General features: G+C 40.1%; 1 protein-coding gene across 5 annotated transcripts in view; it reads right to left on the bottom strand.

Annotated features, from left to right (window-relative positions):
* Positions 1–22,658, bottom strand: part of znf276 (zinc finger protein 276) — a 64,924-nt gene extending 42,266 nt beyond the window's left edge. For 4 of the 5 annotated variants that reach the window (XM_088297912.1, XM_088297913.1, XM_088297909.1 and 1 more), the window contains exons 1-5: positions 21,296–21,437; positions 7,249–7,481; positions 6,707–7,016; positions 6,475–6,518; positions 5,980–6,360 (exon numbers count right to left, since the gene is read on the bottom strand). In XM_088297912.1, coding sequence (XP_088154038.1) covers positions 5,980–6,360; positions 6,475–6,518; positions 6,707–7,016; positions 7,249–7,435 — 922 coding nt within the window. In that variant the 5' untranslated portion in view covers positions 7,436–7,481; positions 21,296–21,437. Of the gene's footprint in view, positions 1–5,979; positions 6,361–6,474; positions 6,519–6,706; positions 7,017–7,248; positions 7,482–21,295; positions 21,438–22,360 lie in introns of those variants that run through there. The other variant, XM_088297911.1, reaches the window with a different exon arrangement.
* Positions 22,659–23,891: the final 1,233 nt, after the last annotated feature.

Raw genomic sequence — 23,891 nt, 5'->3', positions numbered from 1 at the left:
CGGCCAGACGACGTCACAAGACCGCTTACGCAGGTGTCCAAATTCACGCAGCCTGCGAGAACTATCCTTCAAATCTGGCCTCGTTTCCATGGAGTTCCCATGGAGACAGGCCCTGAGTGAAGGCTACTAAAATGCAACCTTCGCAGCATTAAATGCTTCGCTCTTCCTCTACGCAGTCATACACTCTTCTTCGACAAAAATGCAAACGAACGAAGCTACGTGTTCCACCTCATCAGAGTGCACTTTCAGATCCAAGTATAAGTTATTTGTATGTAATATTAAAACATCACTCATAAGGCAGGAGGCATCTCGGGCCGGGAGAAAAAGAGACTGGACAAACTAGTGAGGAGGGCCAGCTTTGTCCTGGGCTGCTCCCTGGACTCTGTGGACTCAGTGGGGGGCAGGAGGATGACTGCAAAACTGTCATCAATGCTGGACAACCCAGCCCACCCACTCAATGACACTCTGAGAACACTCCACAGCTCCTTCAGTGATAGACTGTTACACCCTCGCTGTACCAAAGAGAGATTTTGCCGCTCCTTCCTGCCGACTGCTGTCAGACTTTTTAACAAGAACATTGGGTCAGGCCTACAAACGGGAGGGCATTAGTGCAATTGTGCAGTCCTAGGATGCAATATACACTACTACTGTACTTTCAGCCAATGATGTACTTAAATATTGACCAATGATGTATTTTGTTTACCATTACAGTATTCTTATTACAGTACTTCTATCACTGCAGTAGGGCTGGGCGATATGACCTCAAATCAATATCGCGAGAAATCGAGCAATTTTACCTCGATAACGATAAATGCACGATAAATTCCCACGTGGACTAAAATCAAAATAAATGCAGGAATTGCATATTGACTGTTTTTTTTATTGACCAACTGGTACACTTTACTTTCAATGAAAAATAAAAGTACAAAAATCATTTGTATGAACATTCCAAATAGCTTGCAGGGTTCGCGGTTAACTTTAAAAACTGCTTGCCCATAGGGCAAGTGCCACTAAAATTTGCCTTGCCCGAGTGGCCAAATTACTTGCCCGACTTGGGCAAGTGACAATTTTTTTTGTACACAGGCAGGAGATCCACCAAGTTGTGATCAGATTTGCCCAGCGGGGGGAGGGACAGTGGTGTGTACGTCTCCTTGGGGTTGGCATAGAAAAGGTCCAATATTTTATTGTCTCTGGTGTGGCAGGTGACATATTGTGTGAATGAAGGCAGAGAGGAGGAAGGAGAAGCATGATTGAAGTCACCAGAGATAAGGAGCAGGGCATTTGGGTGCTGTGTTTGTAGCCTGCTCACAGCTGCAGTCAGTACGTCACAGGCTCTCACTGTTAACATATACCGCCACCGCGATGACATAACTGAACTCTCGCAGGACATAATACGCATGCGAACAGCTAGCAGCTCAATGTCCCGACTGCAAAGTTGCTCCTTAAAAGTGATGTGCCCAGGGTTACACCATCTATCAAACAGGGCCAGCCCTGATCCTTTCCGCTTACCGCTTTCCAGTGTCCTGTCCGGACGTAGAATTTGGAAGCCGCCCAATTCCACGACGGCGTCCAGCGTTAGTTCTGTTAGCCACGACTGTGAACATCAGCAAGCTAGCCTCCCAGAAGTTCCTCCTCGTGCCGGGTTAGCGCTGTTAACTTGTCTTTTTTATTGGGAAGTGATCTAACATTCCCCATAATAACGGACGGGAGGACGAAAGTGGTATTGTCTCCTCTTTGCCTGGCGTTTAGCCCCCGCGCGACATCCTTGTCTCTTCCTCCTCAGCTCGCGGGGATATCGGGTCTCGCTCCGGGAGCCGGTGCAGTGTTAGTACGGAATTCTAACAGCAGATTTCTTGTGTATACGATTGATCCGTAGCTCCAAGTTACATCTCCGGTCACGGTTGCGCCAAAAACAGCCCCCAGCAGCAGTAAAACCACCGCAAGTTGTTTGTCCATTTCTGCGATAAGGTAAAATAAAGAAAACAAGGTAAAGGTAAAAACACATGAAAAAGGCTCAACGGTGAGCCGGAGCTGCTGAAACTGGCTGCCACTCGCACAGTGCCGAAACTGGAAGTGTTTGTTGTTTTTTCCTCACCTGTGTTGTGTTATTTTTTATCTTGACCTGTTCTGCACCTTTTTTTATTGCCCACTGTGGATACTGACATCTTTTTAGTGCGTGTTCTATATGTTTTTCATCCTGTGTTCTCTCCTCCGGGTCTGTGATTATTGTGGTGTGTTCGTGTAATGTTATGACAACTGATAGCTTATGGATAGTGGGGTGTTCTGATGTCCGAAGGAGATATTGGTCGGTGTGTGTGGGCTTCTTGTGTAGTTTTATTTTGATGTCTCCGTTGTCTGTGTGATGTATGTTCAAGTCCAGAAAGGTTATGGATTGGTCCCTTTCCTCTTCGTGTGTAAATTTGATGCTGCCTGTGGTGTCTATGGAGTTGAGGTGGTCCGTAAGGTGTTGCGTGTGTCCTGTTTTGATTTTTTCCAGAATGTCATCCACGTAGCGTTTCCATAGAGATGGTTTGAATTTTTCCGGGGCTGTTAAAAGTGCCTTTTGTTCCAGGTCTTCCATGAAAAATCCACACAGGATGGCAGAGAGTGGGTCTCCCATGGCGAAGCCTTCTTTCTGTCGGTTGATGGTGTTTCTGAATTGGAAGTATGTGGATGTAGCGATGAAATGGAGTAGTTGGGTGATGTCCTGTACAGTTAGATTTGTGCGTTTTTTGAGTGTCCTGTCCGCTTTTAACTTGTCCTGTACTATCTGAATGGTGGCTTGTGTGGGGGTTTTGGTAAACAGTGAAATGACGTCGTGAGAGATGAACATTTCGTCTTTCTGTACTTCTATGTTGGCGAGTTCAGTGGCGAGTTGGTGTGAGTTCGTGCAGTGTTGGTCTGTGAGTGTTTTTGACAGGTTATATGAGACAGATCCTATGCTGTCTACTATGGGACGAGGGTGTGTGCCTGGTTTATGAATTTTTGGGGTGCCGTAAATCCTGGGGATGATGTTTGCCGTGGGTACCAATTGGTTGTATGCCTATCAATTTTATTTTCGTTGAGAAATGGTTTAAGTAGTGCTTTGAGTTTATTTTTCTTGTCTTCTGTTGCGTGTTTCTTTAATTCTGCATCGGCATCATCGTGCAGTAGCTGTTGCATCTGTTGTTCGTATTTGTCCGTGTCCATGATAACTGTGGTTCTGCCTTCATCTGCTGGGAAGAATGTGATGTCTTGATTTTTTGATAGCGTTTTAATAGCTATTGCTTCCCGTTTGGTCATATTGCTGGGTGGTGGTTTTGATGTTTTTAATGTACCTGCTACTTTGTTGCGCCGTGCTACTTTTTGCCCTGGGTTTTGTATTTTTTCACATGCTAGCTCCGTTGACAAAATAAAATCATCATGTGGTATTTTTTTGGGTGTGATCGTGTCGTTGAGTCCTTTTGGCAGTGTGCTGCCTTCTGCTTGTGTGAGGTTGTGGCGTGACATGTTGTGTCCGTGACTGTGATGCTCGGCCCCTACACGTCCTCCACCCGAACGCTGAGCGCCGGTTCCCCTCAAGGATGCGGGCTGAGCCCTCTCCTGTACGCCCTCTACACCTATGACTGCAGCCCGGACTACGGAAACAACACCGTCGTCAAATTTGCTGACGATACAACAGTGGTCGTTTGATCTCAAAAAGTGATGAGACAGCTTACAGGGAGGAGGTCCAGAGACTAACGGCTTGGTGTGAGGACAACAGACTACAGCTCAACATTGCAAAAACAAAGGAGATCGTCATCGACTTCAGGAGGAACAAGACTGTGCCACCCCCCCTCTCCATCAAAGGCGTGTGTGTGGAGAGGGTCCACATATTCAAGTTCCTGGGAGTACAGATCTTTGATGACCTCTCCTGGACACACAACACCACAGCAGTGGTAAAGAAGGTCCACAAGCTTCTGCACTTCCTGAGGGTCAGAAAATTCAACCTGGACAGGAAGCTGGTGCTCTGGCCTTCTATCACTCGTCCATCGAGAGCCTGCTAATCTACTGCGTCTCCACCTAGTACAGAGGCTGTACTGAGGCAGACACAGAGTAAGGCTCCAGAGGACAGTCAAAACGGCGCAGAGGATTATTGGCTACACCACCCGGTGCCTCAGCAGAGCTCTCAATATCACTCGAACTCACACCTGTTCGACCTGTTGCCCTCTGGCAGGCGCAACAGGTGCATCAAATCAAAGACTAATAGACTAAAAACAGTTTCTTTCCGAGAGCCATCTCCATGCTGAACTCTCACACGCACACACAGCCACCCTTACCTTGCAGAACAGCGACGTAATGTGTTTTTATTTATCCAATTTCATATTATTTTCTGTTTCATTATTTATTCTTTAATTCATCTATATTTAATATATATATTATATATTTAATTAAATTATTGCTGCATTGCACTGGAGAGGGGAGCTCTCTAATCTCGTTGCACACTGTACAATGACAATAAAGGGATATCTGATTCTGATCATGTGACACTTTGAGGAAGCGAAAGACTCGCCGAAACAAGTCAGGTAAAACAACCTAAAACGATATTGCCTGCTATAAATGAATCAGTCAAATATATATATATATATATATATATATATATATATATATATATATATAGTGAAGTATTTACCCGAAAACGCTGCCTTTTGAAGCCAAAAAGCGCCACAAAGAGCAAACAAAACAATGAGGTTGAAGCCAATGTGTCGGAACTAGTGACCGTGCTGAATTCGGAGGATTTGGATCCAAGCTTGACAATATTAATATTTCTGGAGAAAATGGCCAGCTCGGTAGTTGCTTTGGAAAGCAACGTGGTGGAAGTTATAATAATGTGGCTGCTAATGCTACATGGGTGGAGGAAGCTGAAAACAGGATTGTGTCAGCAGAAGAACAACAGGAAAAAAGTATGACTGACCTTTCTCAACCAATGAAGAGCATTGCTTTTTTTTTTTTTTTCTTTTTTTTTTTTTTTAAATCAAAGACAGATGACCCGGAAAATCGCAGTAGATGAAATAATTTACGGCTGTTGGGCGCAGAGGGAAAACGTTCGATGCTGGAATATATACGGGAGATGCTCCCGTGCTGGCTAAAGCTGGATACTAATCAAATGTCCACGCTGGAGAGAGCCCACCGGACCCCGGACTCCACCTCGACCAGGTCAGAGGAGGTCGATCATCATTCGATTCCTATGATATCAAGATTGGGAACTGGTTTTTCGCCCAGCCAAACGATGTGGCATTGTTCACGACAGCGACAGGCCATTTTTACGGAGGACCTCTTGGCGGAAACTATGAGACAATGGTACAGCTTCAATGACATTAAAAAAGTCTTCGTTGAGAAGGGTGCATTTCGTGGATTTATATACAACCCCTGCAAGGTGAGGTTTCTCCACAGAGGGAAAGGTAATCTTTTCTCGTCACCGAAAGGTGCAGAGGAGTTTTATTGTGAAGATAGATGCTCTGACAAACAATAACACTGCAGTGCGAGAGAGAGAGAGTTTAGTGTAATTGTTTGAACAATTGTGTTTTTTTTCCCGTTTTTATTTAATTTTTTGGGAGCTAGATAGTTTACTCAAATGTGATACATACACACTTGAAAATGGTTAAAAAAAATGTTCACAATCTATTTAAATTCATTGTTTATTAATTTTTTGGGGTTAAGTGTATATTCAATGCTAGAATATGCAGGGTTGTATGACACAGTTCTCTTTTTTGTAACTTCAGTTTTCAATTTATAATTGTATAGCAAGAAAATTCCAATGCACTGCTTCTTTATACAAGGAACCCATACTCAAATTTATAGATTTGCACTTTTTCTTAAAAATATTTTAATTAGTTTGAAAATTCTTTCCATTTATAATTGGGTTTTTTTTGTACCCCAAAACATATTCATTTGAATAATCATGACTTTTATTATAACAACTAAAAATTTTTTTTTTTTTTCATAAGGGAGCAGCCCTACCTTGATTGCTGCAGGTCCAGTCAGCCAGTGCTGAGCTTTGAATCAGTGGAGTGACTGCTGGTAGACTCTGCTGAGCCTGGCAGATTGCTGTAATCGTAGTTCTCCTTTTGTCACAGTCTACCTCTCCTGAAATATCTCTGGATCCATTTCCACTCTCTCCTGAGTTGAGCACATTACCAACTCTGGCACATGTAGTGCCCTTAGTGTCCATAGTGTAGCTGTGCCCATCAACACAACACCACACTGCTTTGACTGAGCCCCAGCACTGCCCTTCAAGCACCTCCTTTAGGTCAGGGCAAGAATTGCAATCCTCTCCGTGATGATGAGCCCATGAAACAAGGTTGTGAAGGCACGCAGAGTCTAAGGAAAAGGATGGTGAAGCTGAAAAAAAAGAAAATATAACAAATAAAATGTCTCAGATTGTAGTAAACTCCTTAGGTAACTGGGGTTCTAATAATAATAAGGACATACAGGTGATGAGGTGATTTTTCTTACTTGTTAACTCGTTTATTAAAGAGCCTGAAAACATTGGATTGTGCCTGTAAAAAAAAGAAAGGGATAATTATCGTCCATCCATCCATCCATTATCTGTACGCTTCTCCTCACATGAGTCTCGGGGGTGCTGGGGCCTATCCTATCCCAGCTGTTACCATGAAAATTATTATACCCAGCAAAGTAACTACTGTCAATTTTGACACCAATCATTATAATCCCTTCAAAGACTCACCTGTTAGAATTGTCTTTCCCAACTGGCAGAAGATTAACCATTTGCAAAAACCTGACCATAATATTGTGGCACTTGTAGAACTTGCTGTGACATTTCTTGCAAACAAATTCTGATAATCGAGGATCAGGGTCCAACTGCACTCCAACCAGTTGCTGGAAGTCAACATGGAATAATGGGGGTGACTGGTCAACAGCATACGTTTTGTCACTAACAATATCAGGAAAATCCCGAGGCCATTTGTTGAAGGCATGCAGCAGACTCCGTGGAGAAAACTTTCCATGGCACAATCGGCAGATGGCAGTGGATAGTCCTTTTGGAATGAAATAAAATATGTATTGGCAAATTACAGTGAAATTTCATCTTGTGTTCAGTGAAAGGTTTCACTATAAAACATGTCTTTAGTGTCCTACAATTGAAAATGTTTATAATAGCATCAAATTAACTTTCACCACCGACCCTCCCAGTTGCAATGCCACCAGAATTTTACATTATGCGAATTGTTCTAAAATGCTTTTCAACAGACAAATCCATCAGACACTCACTGGAGAATTTTGACTTGAGATTTGATTGCTTGTGCTTGTCAGTCAAAGTGTAGCTTGAATCTGTCGAGTCATCTGTTCGGCGCAGGTCAGATGTTGCTGCCATCACATGGATGCTTCTCTGAATTTGCCTTCTTCCACGTGGTCTCGTCACCTCGGATGACCTTTGGCATCTACTTTTCTTTTTCATGGTTTGTTACTCGTCTTTCATGAGCTGATGACTATGATGGATGGCCCTGCAGATCCAAAAATATAATATGATTCAAGTTCTAAAGAAGAAAATTTAATTCACAAAAACTTAATTTTATTTCACAAGTGCAAGTATACTTTGAGGAACACTTGGATATTGCACTAACGCAGTGTAAAGCTAGTTTCATATAAAAGTTTGGGGAAATTTATATAAAACAAATATAAATGTAATTATTAAATTACAGAAAAGGGCGCTTAGAATAATAAACAAAGTTGACTACAAACAAGCAATAAATATATTATTCATAGGATCTTTTATTTTAAAATTCTTGGATACTGTTAAATAAACAAAAACCCACCTGTTTGTATTCAGACCTTTTCAAGTTAAGAGAGGAAAATTATAATTCACGCGGATTATTTATGTTTGATACATGTAAAATGAATAAAATATAAAATACAGATGTGTTTCAGTTTTGGGTGTGAAATTGTGGAATGGACTTGATGATTGAGTGAAGCTTTGTAACTCTTTGTTGGGGTTTCAGATAAATGTAAAATAAGTCATGCTTATATCCAAAAACATGCATACATATATACATATATATACATATACATATATATACATACATATATATATACATATATATACATATACATATATATACATACATATATATATATACATATATATACACATATATACATATATATACACATATATACACACTTATATACATATACATATATATACACACATATATACATATACATATATATACATATATATACACATATATATACATACATATATATATATAAACATGCATGGCAGGCCGATTGAACACTGTAAATTGCCCCGAGGTATGAGTGTGAGTGCGGATGGTTGTTCGTCTCTGTGTGCCCTGCAATTGGCTGGCAACCAGTTCAGGGTGTCCCCCGCCTACTGCCCAAAGATAGGTGGGATAGGCTCCAGCACCCCCCGCGACCCTAGTGAGTAGAAGCGGTACAGATGATGGATGGATGGATGGATATACATATATTTACATATATACACATAAATACATATATACACAAATACATGTATACATATATATACACGTGTATATGTATACATATATATACACGTGTATATGTATACATATATATACACGTGTATATGTATACATATATATACACGTGTATATGTATACATATATATACACGTGTATATGTATACATATATATACACGTGTATATGTATACATATACACGTGTATATGTATACATATATATACACGTGTATATGTATACATATATATACACGTGTATATGTATACATATATATACACGTGTATATGTATACATATATATACACGTGTATATGTATACATATATATACACGTGTATATGTATACATATATATACACGTGTATATGTATACATATATATACACGTGTATATGTATACATATATATACACGTGTATATGTATACATATATATACACGTGTATATGTATACATATATATACACGTGTATATGTATACATATATATACACGTGTATATGTATACATATATATACACGTGTATATGTATACATATATATACACGTGTATATGTATACATATATATACACGTGTATATGTATACATATATATACACGTGTATATGTATACATATATATACACGTGTATATGTATACATATATATACACGTGTATATGTATACATATATATACACGTGTATATGTATACATATATATACACGTGTATATGTATACATATATATACACGTGTATATGTATACATATATATACACGTGTATATGTATACATATATATACACGTGTATATGTATACATATATATACACGTGTATATGTATACATATATATACACGTGTATATGTATACATACATATATAGATGTATACATATATATACATACATATATATATACATATATATTTATATATGTATATATATACATATATATTTATATATGTATATATATATACATATATACACATATACATACATATATACACATATACATATATACACATATACATATATACATATATACATACATATATACATACATATATACATATATATATACATATATATATGCATATATATATATATAGAATAGAATAGAATAGAAATCCCTTTATTGTCATTGTACTCAAGTGTGCAACGAGATTAGAGGGCTCCCCTCTCCAGTGCAATACAACAATAATACAGACAAATATATAAATTAGATAAATAAAGAAGACAGTGCAATGGAATTCAGTACTGAATAGGGCATATAGAAACACATCACAATGCTGTTTTGCGAGGTTAGGGTGGTCTCGTGTGTGTGTGAGAGTTCAGTATGGAGATGGCTCTCGGAAAGAAACTGTTTCTCAGTCTATTGGTCCTTGATTTGATGCATCTGTAGCGCCTGCCAGAGGGCAACAGGTCGAACAGGTGTGAGTTTGGGTGGGTATTGTCATTGACGATGTTGAGAGCCCTTCTGAGGCACCGGGCGGTGTAGATGTCCGACAGTGGGGGAAGAGGGCAGCCAATAATCCTTTGCGCTGTTTTGACTGTCCTCTGGAGCCTCACTCTGTCCGCCTCAGTGCAGCCGCTGTACCAGGTGGAGACACAGTACGTCAGCAGGCTCTCGATGGACGAGTGGTAGAAGGCCAGCAGCAGCTTCCTGTCCAGGTTGAATTTCCTGAGGACTCTCAGGAAGTGCAGACGTTGGCGGACCTTCTTTACCACTGCTGTGGTGTTGTGACTCCAAGAAAGGTCATCGGAGATCTGTACTCCCAGGAACTTGAACGTGTGGACCCTCTCCACACACACGCCTTCGATGCAGAGGGGGGGCGGCAGCGTCTTGTTCCTCCTGAAGTATATATATGCATATATATATATACACTACGGCAAGCAAAACTCTCTTTTAATTCTCAGAAGGAAAAGTCTATTGCGCACAGTATCTCTGTGTATATTTGCAAGGATCTGCGCCCTTATGGTGTAGTTGAGAATTATTGTTTTTTGCTACATGATTCGCACTCTAGAACCACGCTAGGAAATACCAAATCAAAAACATTTCACTGAGAAAACAATTCCAGCTTTGTACGAGGAGACTCCGCCTCAAGTAATGAATGTACTCGAGTCCGCAGAACGAGTGCGTCTTACCTGCTGGATGGAAATCAAATGCCACACTCCCTTTTATCACCATCACCGCGCATTTTATCAGCGATTGGGAACTCAAATCATACGTGCTCCATACACATGAAATGCATGAAACCCACACTGGTGCGCACATCGCATTAGTACTTATGAGAGCAGTGGACGAGTGGTAGATTGACACGAAAAAAGCGTCGTTGTGACCGATAATGCTTCTAATATGACTTTCTGAAGAATATCATAAGTGACTTTGTTGGATTTAATATTTATTTATTTTTTTTACTTTTCATTTTCCCATTTAAAAGTGCAGGTAGAGGCATTGCAGTAGATTTGCACTTTACAGCAATGTTACTAAGAAATAGTCACTGCTTATAAACAGAACAGAATGGGTAGTGTTAAAGACACTAAAGAAATGTTGCAATAATAAAGTGTCTTTGTTAAAAAGATGTATTTGTTTATAAAAATTGAACTTGAATTTGTGTTTCAGTGATGGTACAATATAAAATGTTTTTAACTTGACTTATTGAAATGTAATTTTTCTCGAATAGTTGTATTGTATACTATCGCAAATTGATTTCCTGACCAATATAACGATAATTGCAGTATAGCTATAGCTTGAGATAATCGTTATTGTGAGCCTAGTATTGTGTATCGTATCATATCGTGAGGTACCCAGAGGTTGCCATTCCTACTCTGCATAGTGTATAGTTTTTGGTTTCATTCAAAATGCACTAAACATTTACAAGCTTGGACTGAACATCAATGCGTATTTTGTTTATGGATTGCTGCAGCATCACACGAGCGCACAGTGACAAGCATGCCAGCAATTAAATAAATAAAATAGAATATCGAATCGAATCAGATTTGACCAAGGTGTGCAACTGAGTAATGAAACAGTGGATTCCTTTGTCACTGCATTATAATCACTGGCTGAAAATTGCAACTATGCAGCACTCCATGACGAATTGATAAGAGATCGCCTGGTAGGGGGACTCAAAGACATAAACCTACCTGAGCGAATGCAGCTCGACAAAGACATGACCTTGGAGAAAGCTCTTAAAATGGCAAGATTCAAGATTGATACAGGAGCAGATGTCTCAGTTATTTCAGCACAGACGTACCACATCGTTGCTGATCATGACACCATACTTACAGAGACGCACAAACTTTTGATTGGCCTGGGTGGCACAGCACTCTCAGTAATGGGCAAACACACAGCACAAATGTACGTGGGCAAGCAGGTGATTCAAAAAAACAATATATGTAATAAAGGGCCTACATGTAGTTATGTTAAGCGTGAAACTCAAGCTTGTTTCTAGTGAAGACAGCATCGACAAGGAAATGTCAGCTGAGTCGTACCCCAAACTGTGTATGTCCCGGTGCCGTCAAAAAAATGGCTCTGTGCGTATTTGCGCCGACCTCACTCGTCTGAACGAAGCAGTCCGTAGAGAGAAATACATACTTCCTTCTGTGGAGCACACGCTTGGATAACTCCCAGGTGCACAGGTCTTCAGCAAATTGGACGCAAAGCGAGGATTCAGGCCAATCACGTTGTCCCAAGACTCAGCTAAGTACACAACATTCATAACATCGTTTGGACGTTTTCACTTCAACAGGTTACCTTTTGGAATAGCTTCAGCACCTGAACATATGCAGCGGCGAATGCCCATGATTCTCGATGGGCTGCGAGGTGTAGTCTGTCATATGGATGATATTCTTGTGTGGGGAGGAGACCAAAAGGAACACGACTCTAGACTTCATGATGTGCTGCGCAGACTACAGGAAACCGGGGTTACACTAAACATGGACAAGTGTGAACTGCATTGATCAGAAGTTAAGTTTTTGGGACACATCCTGTCAGCAAAGGGTGTGTGGTCAGACCCGGATAAAGTCAAAGCCGTGAAGGCAATTAAAGAACCAACTAACATAAGTGAAGTTGGGAGCTTCCTAGGTATGGTAAACCATCTAGGGAAGTTCATCCCAGGGCTGGCCAAAAAGGACAAAGTACGGAGGGTCCTCCTGTCTAAGAAGAATCAGTGGCTTTGGAGTCAGGCGCAACAACAGGCGTTCGACCGACTTAAGGAAGAGTTAACATCGACTCTGGTTTTGACACTACAACCCCAATATGGAGCTGAAACTGTCCGCGGACGCGTCATCGTATGGACTTTGAGCAGTTCTGCTGCAAAAAGAGGGACAATAGCAGAGAGTGTGTGCGTACGCATAACGTTCCTTGGCGGACACAGAACAGAGATAAGCGCAAGTGGAAAAAGAGAGGCGTTGGCACTGACATGGGCATGTGAACGATTCAGAGACTTCCTGATTGGGAGACATTTTTCCCTTGAGACTGATCATAAACTATTAGTTAGTCTGTTAGGTTATCAAGCACTGACTTAGCTACCTCCAAGAATACAGAGATTCAGACTTAGACTAATGTGTTACAGCTAAGACATCACACACACCAGGTAAAGCTCTACACTCAGCTGACACAATGTCACATGCACCAGTAGCTTCGGTCACGGGTCCAGAAAAAGATTTCATGGAAGAGACAAACAACTACATTGATGAGTTAGTCAGGAACGTGTCGGCAAGTGACATGACAGTTGAGAGAGCAGCTAAAACAGGATGCTGTTTGTTCACAAGTTATGTCATATTGACAAAGTACCTGAATAGATTATATACTGGTCAGAGAGAGCAATGTTATCTGTGCAAGATGGTTTGTTACTAAAAGGTTCAAGACATGTTATTCCCTCAGCGATGTGCAGTTCCGTTTTGGCAGCCCTTCATGAGGGTCATCAAGGACTGACAAGATGTAAGGAGCGGGCCAGAGAAGCGGTGTGGTGGCAGGGTCTGAGTAGCCCATTGAAAGAGATGGTAACAAATTGCACAACATGCTCAAAGAACGAGCCAACCCGGTTGAGCCCTGTTACCCAGCGAGCTTCCAGAGAGATCGTGGTAAAAAGTGGCGGCAGATTTATTTACATTTGACAATTCAATCCATCTTCTTGTGCGGGAATACTAACCGCGTGATGTAGAAATTGCTAAATTAACTTCAGGGAGGGATTCGTTCTTTTTCCATTCATTTGAGCTCAGCCACATGCATGTCGTCAATCTTCGCGAACGACCAATCAGCAGCCAATGTCAGATGTAAGATGGGTTTACTGAATATACTGCCACGCTATTGGCATTCACGAAGCAATCAGTGACATAATTTCCCGTTCGCCAACGATTCAGTGAATGAACTTGTTGCGGCCATTTCTCGTTCTCTCGAACGATAACTCCATGCAGTACATCAGTTCAGTCAGTAAATATACCAGCATTATTATAATCATTATAATGCTGGTTTTAAATTGAAATGTTATTGTATGTTTATGTCACAACTTCTTGTGGAGTGTTTTATTCAGTTTTTTTTTTGTTTTTTTTTAATCCCGGTGCATTATCACCGAACAAGAGTACAATTATTTGCCTGGCGTGATTATAGTACATCAATGCAAACACATAGATAGAGGCAAACCACACAATCAATATAATAGTTAATAGTGGCTGCAATTAAAAAAAATTGAAAAAGTGAAGGCAATTGTTGAATACCTGCACAAAAGCACGGTTGTTGCTCAAAAACTGCGAGTCACCCAAAAACAGTTAGGCTTGCCAGAGGCCAAATTGAAGCAAGAACTGCCCCACTAGATGGAATTCAATATTTTACATGACCCGGAGTACCCTTTTCAAAAAAGACGCAGTAATCACAACTTTAGCACTCACAAATCCAAAATTATCTACATTGCACTCTGTAATAGCCCCCAGCCTGTTCAATCTATACATCAGCGACATGCCCCGGACTGAGTCTCAAACGCTTGGGTATGCTGATGACTGGGCTGTCGTCTGCCAGTCCAACGGGCACGAAACAATAAATGAAACACTGACACGCGACATGACCAAGATGGCCGAATATTTTCAGAGATGGTACCTGAGGATGAACGAGCAGAAAACAGTCACAACCCTGTTTCACCTAGATAACCATCAGGCCAACAAGACTCTCAAATGTCCTTAACAACAATAACATCGCTTTCCCACCAGACCCATCCCTAAAATACCTGGGAGTTACTTTGGACAGAACACTCACATTCCGCAAGCACCTTGAAAACACCGCTCAAAAACTCAAAGCCAGAAACTCAATAATCAGCAAACTTGCGGGCACCAGCTGGGGAGCACACCAGTCAGTGTTGAGAACATCGGCACTGGCCCTAGTCTACAGTGTGGCAGACTATTGCTCCCTGGTGTGGGCAAGAAGCGCACACACGTCCTTGATGGACATACAACTTCGTGCGACAATGAGAACAATCTCGGGCACTCTGAGATCCACCCCTTTAAACTGGCTCCCTACAATGTCGAACATTGTTCCTCCAAACATCAGGGGAGCTACAGCGACACAAGCAATTTTTAAACGGATGAACGCTCTTCCGGAAACCGCGCCGCTGCGAAAGATCATGCAGCAGGCGCCGAATACCAACCGACTGAAATCTAGAACCCCTTTCTACAGAGCACAGATTGAAAACTACAACGAGGATGAGTCCTGGCGGCGGGAGTGGAAGCTGGAGGCCCCCAGGGGTGGTGAGGTAATTTCAGACCCCACTGAGAGGTTGCCGGGTTTCAATAGCTGCAGCAGAGGAGAGTGGGCGGCAGCAAACAGATTGCTTTGCAGACAGGCAAGAGTGGCGGCAAACATGCATAAATGGGGCTTAGCCGAATCGCCTGTCTGCCCGAAATGCCATGAAGAGGACCAGACGGTCGACCACTTGGTTCTGCGACAGCCTTGGAGGGAGGATTTGAAACCGTGCTTGGGTGCACGGAGTACTTTAAGAGTTGGCTGAGAAGGAATGACGTGGAGGTGTAGACACCAAACGCAACTACCATCTACATTAACACCAGAAGAATGGGAGGAGATAAAGCAGGCTAGTGACATTTTGGAGCCCTTCGAAGACGTCACCAGAGAAATAAGCGGTGAGAGTTATGTATATGATTTTATTATTGCAGCGTCATGCTGTAATGCTAATTTTGAAGGCTTCTGGCCTTATTTTCGTTCCGGGCGCAAGTCTAGCGCAAAGCGTAGTCAGGCGCATGACTGCATTGTTGTTGCTATCAGGGTCAAACCTTGTTTTTCTTTGTTTCAGATATGTTACTTCGTCAAAGGTGATTCTTCTGGCAAGAGGGTTACAGAAAATAATAACAAACACAAAGAGCTCCAAACCTCACAGATCCTGTGAAACCCATGGTGGACACAATTTCTAAACAAATGTCAAGCAGGTTTCACAAAATTGAGGCACATATTTTGCTCCCTGAAGCAGCAGCACTGGACCGAAGGTTCAAAAGAAAGGCCTTTGGTAGGGATGAGGATGCAGATAGGCCCTTCCAACATCTTGCTGCTCCTAAGATAAATCGCCCCAACCACCAGACTGAAGGAGAAGCAGGAGCAGCAGCATAACCACCAAATTCCAGTTAGTATGTCATTATGGAGGTGTTAAACTCAAGATTTGATAAACTGGAAAATCAACTGGATGATATCAAGTTGCAGATCGAAGCCAACAGCACAATGATAGGCAGCCTAACTAAATCACTGGAGTTTAATGCTGCGGAAATTAAAGACTGTAAAAGTAAGATGACGGAGTTGGAAGTGAAAGTGACTAATTTGGAATAAGAGAACACGGCACTCAGAGTTGGTGAATAAGACAGATATGGCAGGCGATGGAATTTGAAAATATGAGGCATGAAAAAAGTGGAGAAAGAGAATATCAGAGAGAAGGTGGTGAATTTGCTCAAGAAGATTGCACCCATGCGGGAGCAGAAGATGGACGACGTGGTGTACACTGTGCACAGACTGGAATGAAGAGAGGAGAAGAGAAAACAACAGGTGATCATCCAATTCGTCAAGCGTCAACACAGAGATGAGATATGGAAGATGACAAAGGAAACCATTGTATGTAAGGAAGCTGTAATTCGATTTTGTGAAGATATACCCACAGCAGACAAGCTGGGAAAAATTGTGGCCACAGATTCGAGAAGCAAGGAAAGCTGGAATTAAGGCATATTTCCGGGGTCCATTCAGCTTCCTTAATGGGAAGCAGATTGAACTGAAAAACTGAATATGTAACCCCGTTTATGTAAATGATTTGCGTTAAATTAATTGGAGAGGTTCATTAGTGTTGTTGTTTTGAATCATCTTAGAGGAATGCCAGTTTTTGGTACATTTATTAAATAAGTTGTATACACTTTGATAGTTCTCAAAAGTGTAATTTTTAAATCAGAACTTTCTTTTATATCGTTGAATACCAGAGGTCTTAAGGATAATTTGAAATGCAAGGCTATTTTTTTGTTTTGTAAAGGTCTGAAAGCACAATGCATATTTTTGGAAGAAACCCATTCATGAGAAGATGTTTTATTTTGGAAAAACCAGTGGGGTAATACAATTATTTTTTCTCATGGGGGTAACAGATCAGGTGGAGTGGCTATTTGTTTTAATAATTGTCCTGGGGAAATTGTTGCATCTAAAATAGATAAAGATGGTCATTGGATTATTGTGGTTGTAAATCTGGAAGGAGTATTTGCAATTCTGGTTGATATCTATGGTTATAATAATGTTGGTCTGTAGACTGTTGCTGGAATCCTTTACTGATAATATTGCTGAAGTTAAGAGTACTTATGGAATCGAATTTGTTAATCGGTGGGGATTTTAATTTAGCTCCTGATGATTGGGTAGATAGATGTCCATCTGTGTGTAGTGATCATCATTATAATGTGACTTTAAAACAGTGCTTCTCAATTATTTTCTGTCACGCCACCCCCTACCAAGAAGAAAATGATTCGCACCCCCCCCAAACACACACAATTTTTATTCTTTCTTTGTATATTGATGCTAGATTGTCAATAAAATATCCCTTAACTAAGCTAAATTGATAAGAAATATAATTTGGAGAACTATTATTGTGAAGATATCGAAAGTCAGTACTCTGTTGTGCAAATATTGATGAGATGATAAATATTTACAATACTTTTTTTTTTTTTACTGTATTAACATTAACAAACCAAATGCGTACATAATATAGAAAAAACAAAAAGAAGAGCCAGGGGGATTTTAAACAAAAAATCTATATAAAAAACAAAAAGCAACAGTTACGCAACGATACTTTTTTAAATTTTTTTATGGTTACTATACGTTTGACATTGAACCTCTTCGTCCTGATGACGTCAGCAATTTTAGTGTTACTCTATTTTATGTTTAGATACATAATGGTTGCAATACAAAATTTCTGTTCCTAGCTGCTGGCTCTCCGCCCAAACGCGGTTCGAGTCAGACTTCTGTTAAAAGTCGAGCGTAGATCGAAGCAATTAATTTTAGCAATTGACACGCTTAGCGCCTCCTTGCTCGCCTCCTCGTTTAGAACGCTACTTGTTAGTGGAGTCGTTTATTTGCCATCACGTAGCTTGTTGCTGCTGCTATGCACGGATTTACATATAGTACAAATAAAGTCCATTCTGCTGCGGCGCAAGATAGCGTGGCACAGAGCATTTAAGGAGCGGCGAAAGAAATCACTTCCGGGACAACGAGCAACAGGGCGACGTTTTTTTTTTTTAATCAGGACTGCGTGTGACCTACTGCGTGAACTAGGGGCACAAAACAGCTTTGACGAGCTTTGACGAGCTCAAACTCGCGTAGTCTGAGATCGCCTTTTTCTGTCCCAAAACGATGCCTCGTTCAACTGCAGGAAAAAAAGCATGTTCCCCAGGTTAACTTGCGCCCCCCTTAGCATTGCACCGAGCCCCCCCCCAGGGGGGCGCGCCCCACTATTTGAGAATCACTGCTTTAAAAGAATTTATTGATGGAAATTATCTTACTGACATTTGGAGAAAATTGTAATTAAATAGTAAACAATTTTCTGGGGTAAAACCAAATGGGCAATCAAGATCCAGAATAGATTTTTGGTCTGTGTCTACTTAAGTGGTTGATCTGGCAACTAACGTGTCAATATCTGCAGCGCCCCTTACTGATCACTGCATTATTGATATCACTTTAAAAGCTGGAAGGAATTCAACTTTCCATAAAGGTTATTGGAAGTTTAATGCAGATTTATTGGATGATGATGATTTTTTACAAAAAGTGAAGAACTTACTGGTAGAAATTAAAATTGACACAAAGCTGGATACGTATTGTAGGAAATGGGAACATTTTAAATATTAAGTCAGACTTTTGTCTAGCCAATGTGGCAAATACAGACGTCAAAAGTATCTTGAAATTAAATTGTTTCAAGATCTAAATGATATTTGCAGAAAATTTTAATTATCAGAGGAATATAAGACAAGAAAATTAGATTTACGAACCAAAGTTGATAACTTGTACAATTACGTGTAAAATTTTAATCATTGTAATCCAAATACAGAAGTGTATCATCATAGGTGCTTTACTGTATTTTCAGTATAGGCAGAAAATAAACACTTTATCCCTTAAATTATTTTTTTAACCACTGTACTTTGTATACAAATAAAGATGTGTTGGAGTACAACTCCAAAATATTTTAAAATAAATCAATAAAATAAAACAAGTGTAGTTGCATTTGGGTGAATTAATTACCTTCCTCCGCCACTTCTTTCAGATTTCTGGTTAAATCATCAGTCGTGTGACTTTCGAGCAGCCGTGTCTAAATAACGTTGCCTTTGACGTCCACTCAGTGACGAAAAGTGCCGTAACAGTCAACTCGCGCAGCGGGGGCTGCTGACAAAGCCGTTGCTAATTTGACTCTCGTCTTGTTGTACAAATGAGGAAATGCACTATTGGTGAAATCGGTCCGCGCCGGAACCTTACGACGTTCCACTCATTTTCACATCGAAGTGATGTCGGCGTACTTATGTTACCATGTTTGTTGTGCTTCCACCGACCTACTTTAAGCGTTGTCTGACACTTGCGACCTAATATTGAAGTTGTGGTCCACGACACGCTTTCCATATGGTGCATACTTGAAAACTAAATTACTTCCAAACGCTAGACGTGAAGTTTGATGGAGCTTCTTCCACTTCAGGTATGCTTGTAACCATGTTGCAACCGCTCGCGAGCTTCCCATGCAGCTTGGGCCAAAATGAATGTGGGAGGCGCAGTAACGTAAAGTGAATGGATTTGCTCTAGCCAATGCAGCATATAAAAAGGCGAAGTAGACAGCGCTGCTCCTCATCGTCATAACATTTTGCGTATTGTTCGATCCAGTGCGCACCGAACCGTGACCATTCTATCGAACGATTCAATACAGATACGAGTATCGTTGCACCCCTAATAGATATATAAATATGCATGTAGGTGTGTGCAGATATATGTATATGTAATATGTTCAAAATGGTTGGTAATAATTTGATAGCACCCAGTATTATTAGGGTGTAAAGAAAGAAAAGTTCAAGGACAACAGTTAATTCCTGCCTTTTTTCCAAGTTGTTGTGATATATTTTTTCCCATTACTCTTCCATAGATCGCAAAGCGTACATTACCTTAAGCTAGTTATGAGTGTTCAGTGAAGTTCTTTAAATGTTAGAGGTGTTCAAAACAATGTTAAACTTAAGGCCATATTTTCATTTTGCAAGGAAACAGAAGCCAATATTATTTCTTTACAAGAGACACATTCAAGAAAGGAAGATGAAATATTTTGGAAACAACAATGTAGGGCTGGGCGGTAAAGCGAAAATTTACCGTTACCGAAATTTAATACAATGACCGACATCATTTTGCCCATGTCGGTAAATTTGGTGTTTAAAAAAAAATCTGTGTTTTCTGTCTGCGGCTATGTTCATGCCCCTTTAAGACGGCTACAGCGGCTGTAGTCACGTGACTCTAGCCAGCTGAACAAAAAAAGAAAACAGACGACGCGGCCGTAGCTGGCGATTCAAATCAAGAAGGGGCTGACATGGCTGAAGACGAAGTAACGTTAGTTGAAGTTGTTCCTGTTGCGCTTGTCCCGAAAAGAAATTCGACATCTGTCGTTTGGAAATGTTTTGAGTTCCATAAAGACGATGTTTGAGCAAAAGAACACAAACTGCAAAGTGAGTCGTAAGCAACCAAAACGGCGCGTCCAACCGTTTCTTTTTCACCACCAAATTTCACTTGCCCCGGGCAATCGGGAAGCGGTTAACCGCGAACCCTGCACCTTTCATTTCACAGGGCACACCGGACGGCGTACCAGCAGGTAAAAGTCGAAGTAAATAAATAAGTACAAAATAATAACTTTTGAATAATATTTTTTTTTGTTATAACATGAATTTCACTCTCTCTCTCTCTACCCGTATATATATATATATATATATATATATATATATATTTTTTTTTTTTTTTTAAAGCATTTTTGAAGGTGCGCCACTACTTCGCACCTATATATATATATATATATATATATATATATATATATATATATATATATATATATATAGGTGCGAAGTATATATTTTTATTTTTTTTTTTAAGGTGCGCCGCTACTTCGCGGATTTTCAGTTTTCGCGGGTGGTCTCGGTCCCCATTAACCGCGATAACCGGGGTATTACTGTACTTCATTTAAAAGAGCCATTGGTTCCATTTGGACACACTCGGAATTGTAACATTACAACAATGTTGACGATACTAGATACTATTACGCCAAGATGATTACTATGTCGTGGTAAACGTTGGCGCATGCATCTCCTAGTAAAGCTTACCCTGGAAAATCGCAGCTCAGGAAACATCTCATTATATAAACAGAGGTTTTACACAGTCTCAATTCTACGACACTGGCAGCTCAACTGACAATACGCGATCTGTAACCCTTGGAGCGCATGCGGAGAAAGTCGCCCAACTTGATCGCTAACTACGGCAACGTTACTTGGACAAAACACGATGAACTCAAAAACACAATACAATGCAATACAACTTTTATTTGTATACCGCATTTCACCAGTATTGTGTCCTCTGTGTTGAGGCTTCGATGCGTGTACCGAGTAAAGTGGGAGCGAGTATTTGAAGCGCGCACCGAGATATGCTCGAGAGAATTGTTTTTTTAATTATTGATATAGAACATTTAACGTACGAAACACATTGGCATTGTACATTGTTAATATAAGACAAAAGATAGACAGACAAGCATTAAAAAAATCACAGAACAGTGCAAAGGAAATACAAGAATATTGATATATATATATATATATATATATATATATATATATATATATATATATATATATATATATATATATGTATATATATATATATATATATATATATACATATTAATTAGAGGTGTCAGAAAAACGCGTGATTAATGGGATTAATCCAACTCCCTATTAACGCCGGCAATTTTTCTAATGAGCGATTAAGACTCATCGCCTAATAAACAATGTAGTCCTATGACGTAGCGCGACGCTTGCGAGACCCGGAAAAAAACATCAAGCACGCGAAATTTAGGACACGCCTGCATGAGTTTACTGTGCGGAGTTTTCGCCGGTTTATAGAACTAAAAGCATCATGGGAGTGGAAAAATGACGCAAATTCAATTCTGAACGGCAATTTTTTTTAAAAGTTACCAAATGGTGTCATTGATAAGAGCAAAGTAATTTGTGTGCATTGCCATTGTGCACTGAACTACCATTGCAGCCCGTAAAGTTTAAAACACCATTTAATGTCCAAGCACACCGCTGAAGCCAATTCTCCAGCCCCTTGTCAAACCCAGGCATCCATAGTAATTTGCGACAGAAACTGGTGGATGGATCAACTAAAAAGAGACTCACCGAAGCCATAGCTAAGTGGGTGGCCATTGCGTGTTAGCATCGTGGAGGACGAAGGTCTGGCTGAAATACTTCGCATTGCATGCACTTACGAATTGTCCTTGAGATATACCATTGCAACCCGCCTTAAAGACTTGCAGGAAGCGGAGAAGGCGGAAGCAGTCGCGCTCACCGGTGATTCTCAGTTTGTTTCGAGAGCCATCACCATTCTGAACTCACACACACACACACACACGACCACCCCTACCTTGCAGAGCAGCGACGTAATGTGTTTTATTTATCCAATTTCGTATTATTTTACATCACTTTATTTATTTTCTTATTTATCTAATGTATATATTTTATTAAATTATTGTTGTATTGCACTGGAGAGGGGCGCTCTCTAATCTCGTTGCACACTGTACAATGACAAAGGAATTTCTGATTCTGATTACTGGACTTCTCTCAGTAACCATAACTACCTCGGTATGACAGCCCATTATTTTGACCCATTTCATTTGCACTTTGTTGGCATTTTATATTTCTTATATCACTCCAATTTGATCCCTTAGAAAGGCTGTTGACATGCTGTTTTATGTGACTTTGTTTGTGTGAGTCAAATCCAATGCTTTGTTTTTTCAATTAAAAAAAGTATTTGCACAAAAACAAAAAACAAAATTCTCATATATTAAAGGTATTGCAATTCAATAATATATTGAATTATATACATAATATACAAAAAATGGGAGGGATTTTTTTTCAATGAATAAAGGGATTTTTTTACAATTAATAATTAATTAATAATATTATTAATTTAATTAATTAAATGTGAGATTAACTACGAGTTAACTATGAAAAATGTGATTAATTATGATTAAATATTTTAATCGCCTGACAGCACTAATATTAATACTCATAAAAGAATAAATAAAATAAATAAGAAAGAAAGGGGATTGCTTAGGGCTTTTCAGCAAGGTTCAACTCTACTAATCTATAAAGCTTCACAGCATTTTTCTTCATCATGTATTTCAAGGATGCAAAGTAATGGCACAGTTCTTTATGAAAAAACAATGTGGTTTAGATTTGATATACCTATTTGTATGTATAAAATATTTTCCGACAATGATAAGTATATTCATTCTGAGGGAATGGGATGATTATTTAACAGAAATACCATACAAAACATTGTCTTTTGACAGAACAGAAAGATTGGGTAATTTAGGGAACAACTAGTCGTACAGATCTTCCCATAAGGCTTTTTACGAATTTGCAGTCAGAAAAAATGTGTTCTGTCGTTTCAATGTCTTCATCACAGAATGAACAGTTGTTACGATTCAAATTAAAGCGATTTCTTAAAAATTCAAAAGATGGGTATACCATACTGGGGCACGGTGGCCCGACTGGTTAGCACGATGGCCTCACAGTGAGAGACAGCAGTGGTCGTGGGTTCGATCCAGCTCCGGCCTTCCTGTGTGGAGTTTGCATGTTCTCCCCGTGCCTGCGTGGGTTTCCTCCGTGTACTCCGGTTTCCACCCACATTCCAGAAACATGCATG

The sequence above is a fragment of the Idiotropiscis lumnitzeri genome, chromosome 6 (assembly GCF_059441095.1).
Source record: "Idiotropiscis lumnitzeri isolate Australia: NSW breed Sydney's pygmy pipehorse chromosome 6, RoL_Ilum_1.0, whole genome shotgun sequence".
Classification (NCBI taxonomy): domain Eukaryota; kingdom Metazoa; phylum Chordata; class Actinopteri; order Syngnathiformes; family Syngnathidae; genus Idiotropiscis; species Idiotropiscis lumnitzeri.
Note: the sequence above shows the minus strand (reverse complement) of the source record. Positions and strands in the feature narration are given on the sequence as shown.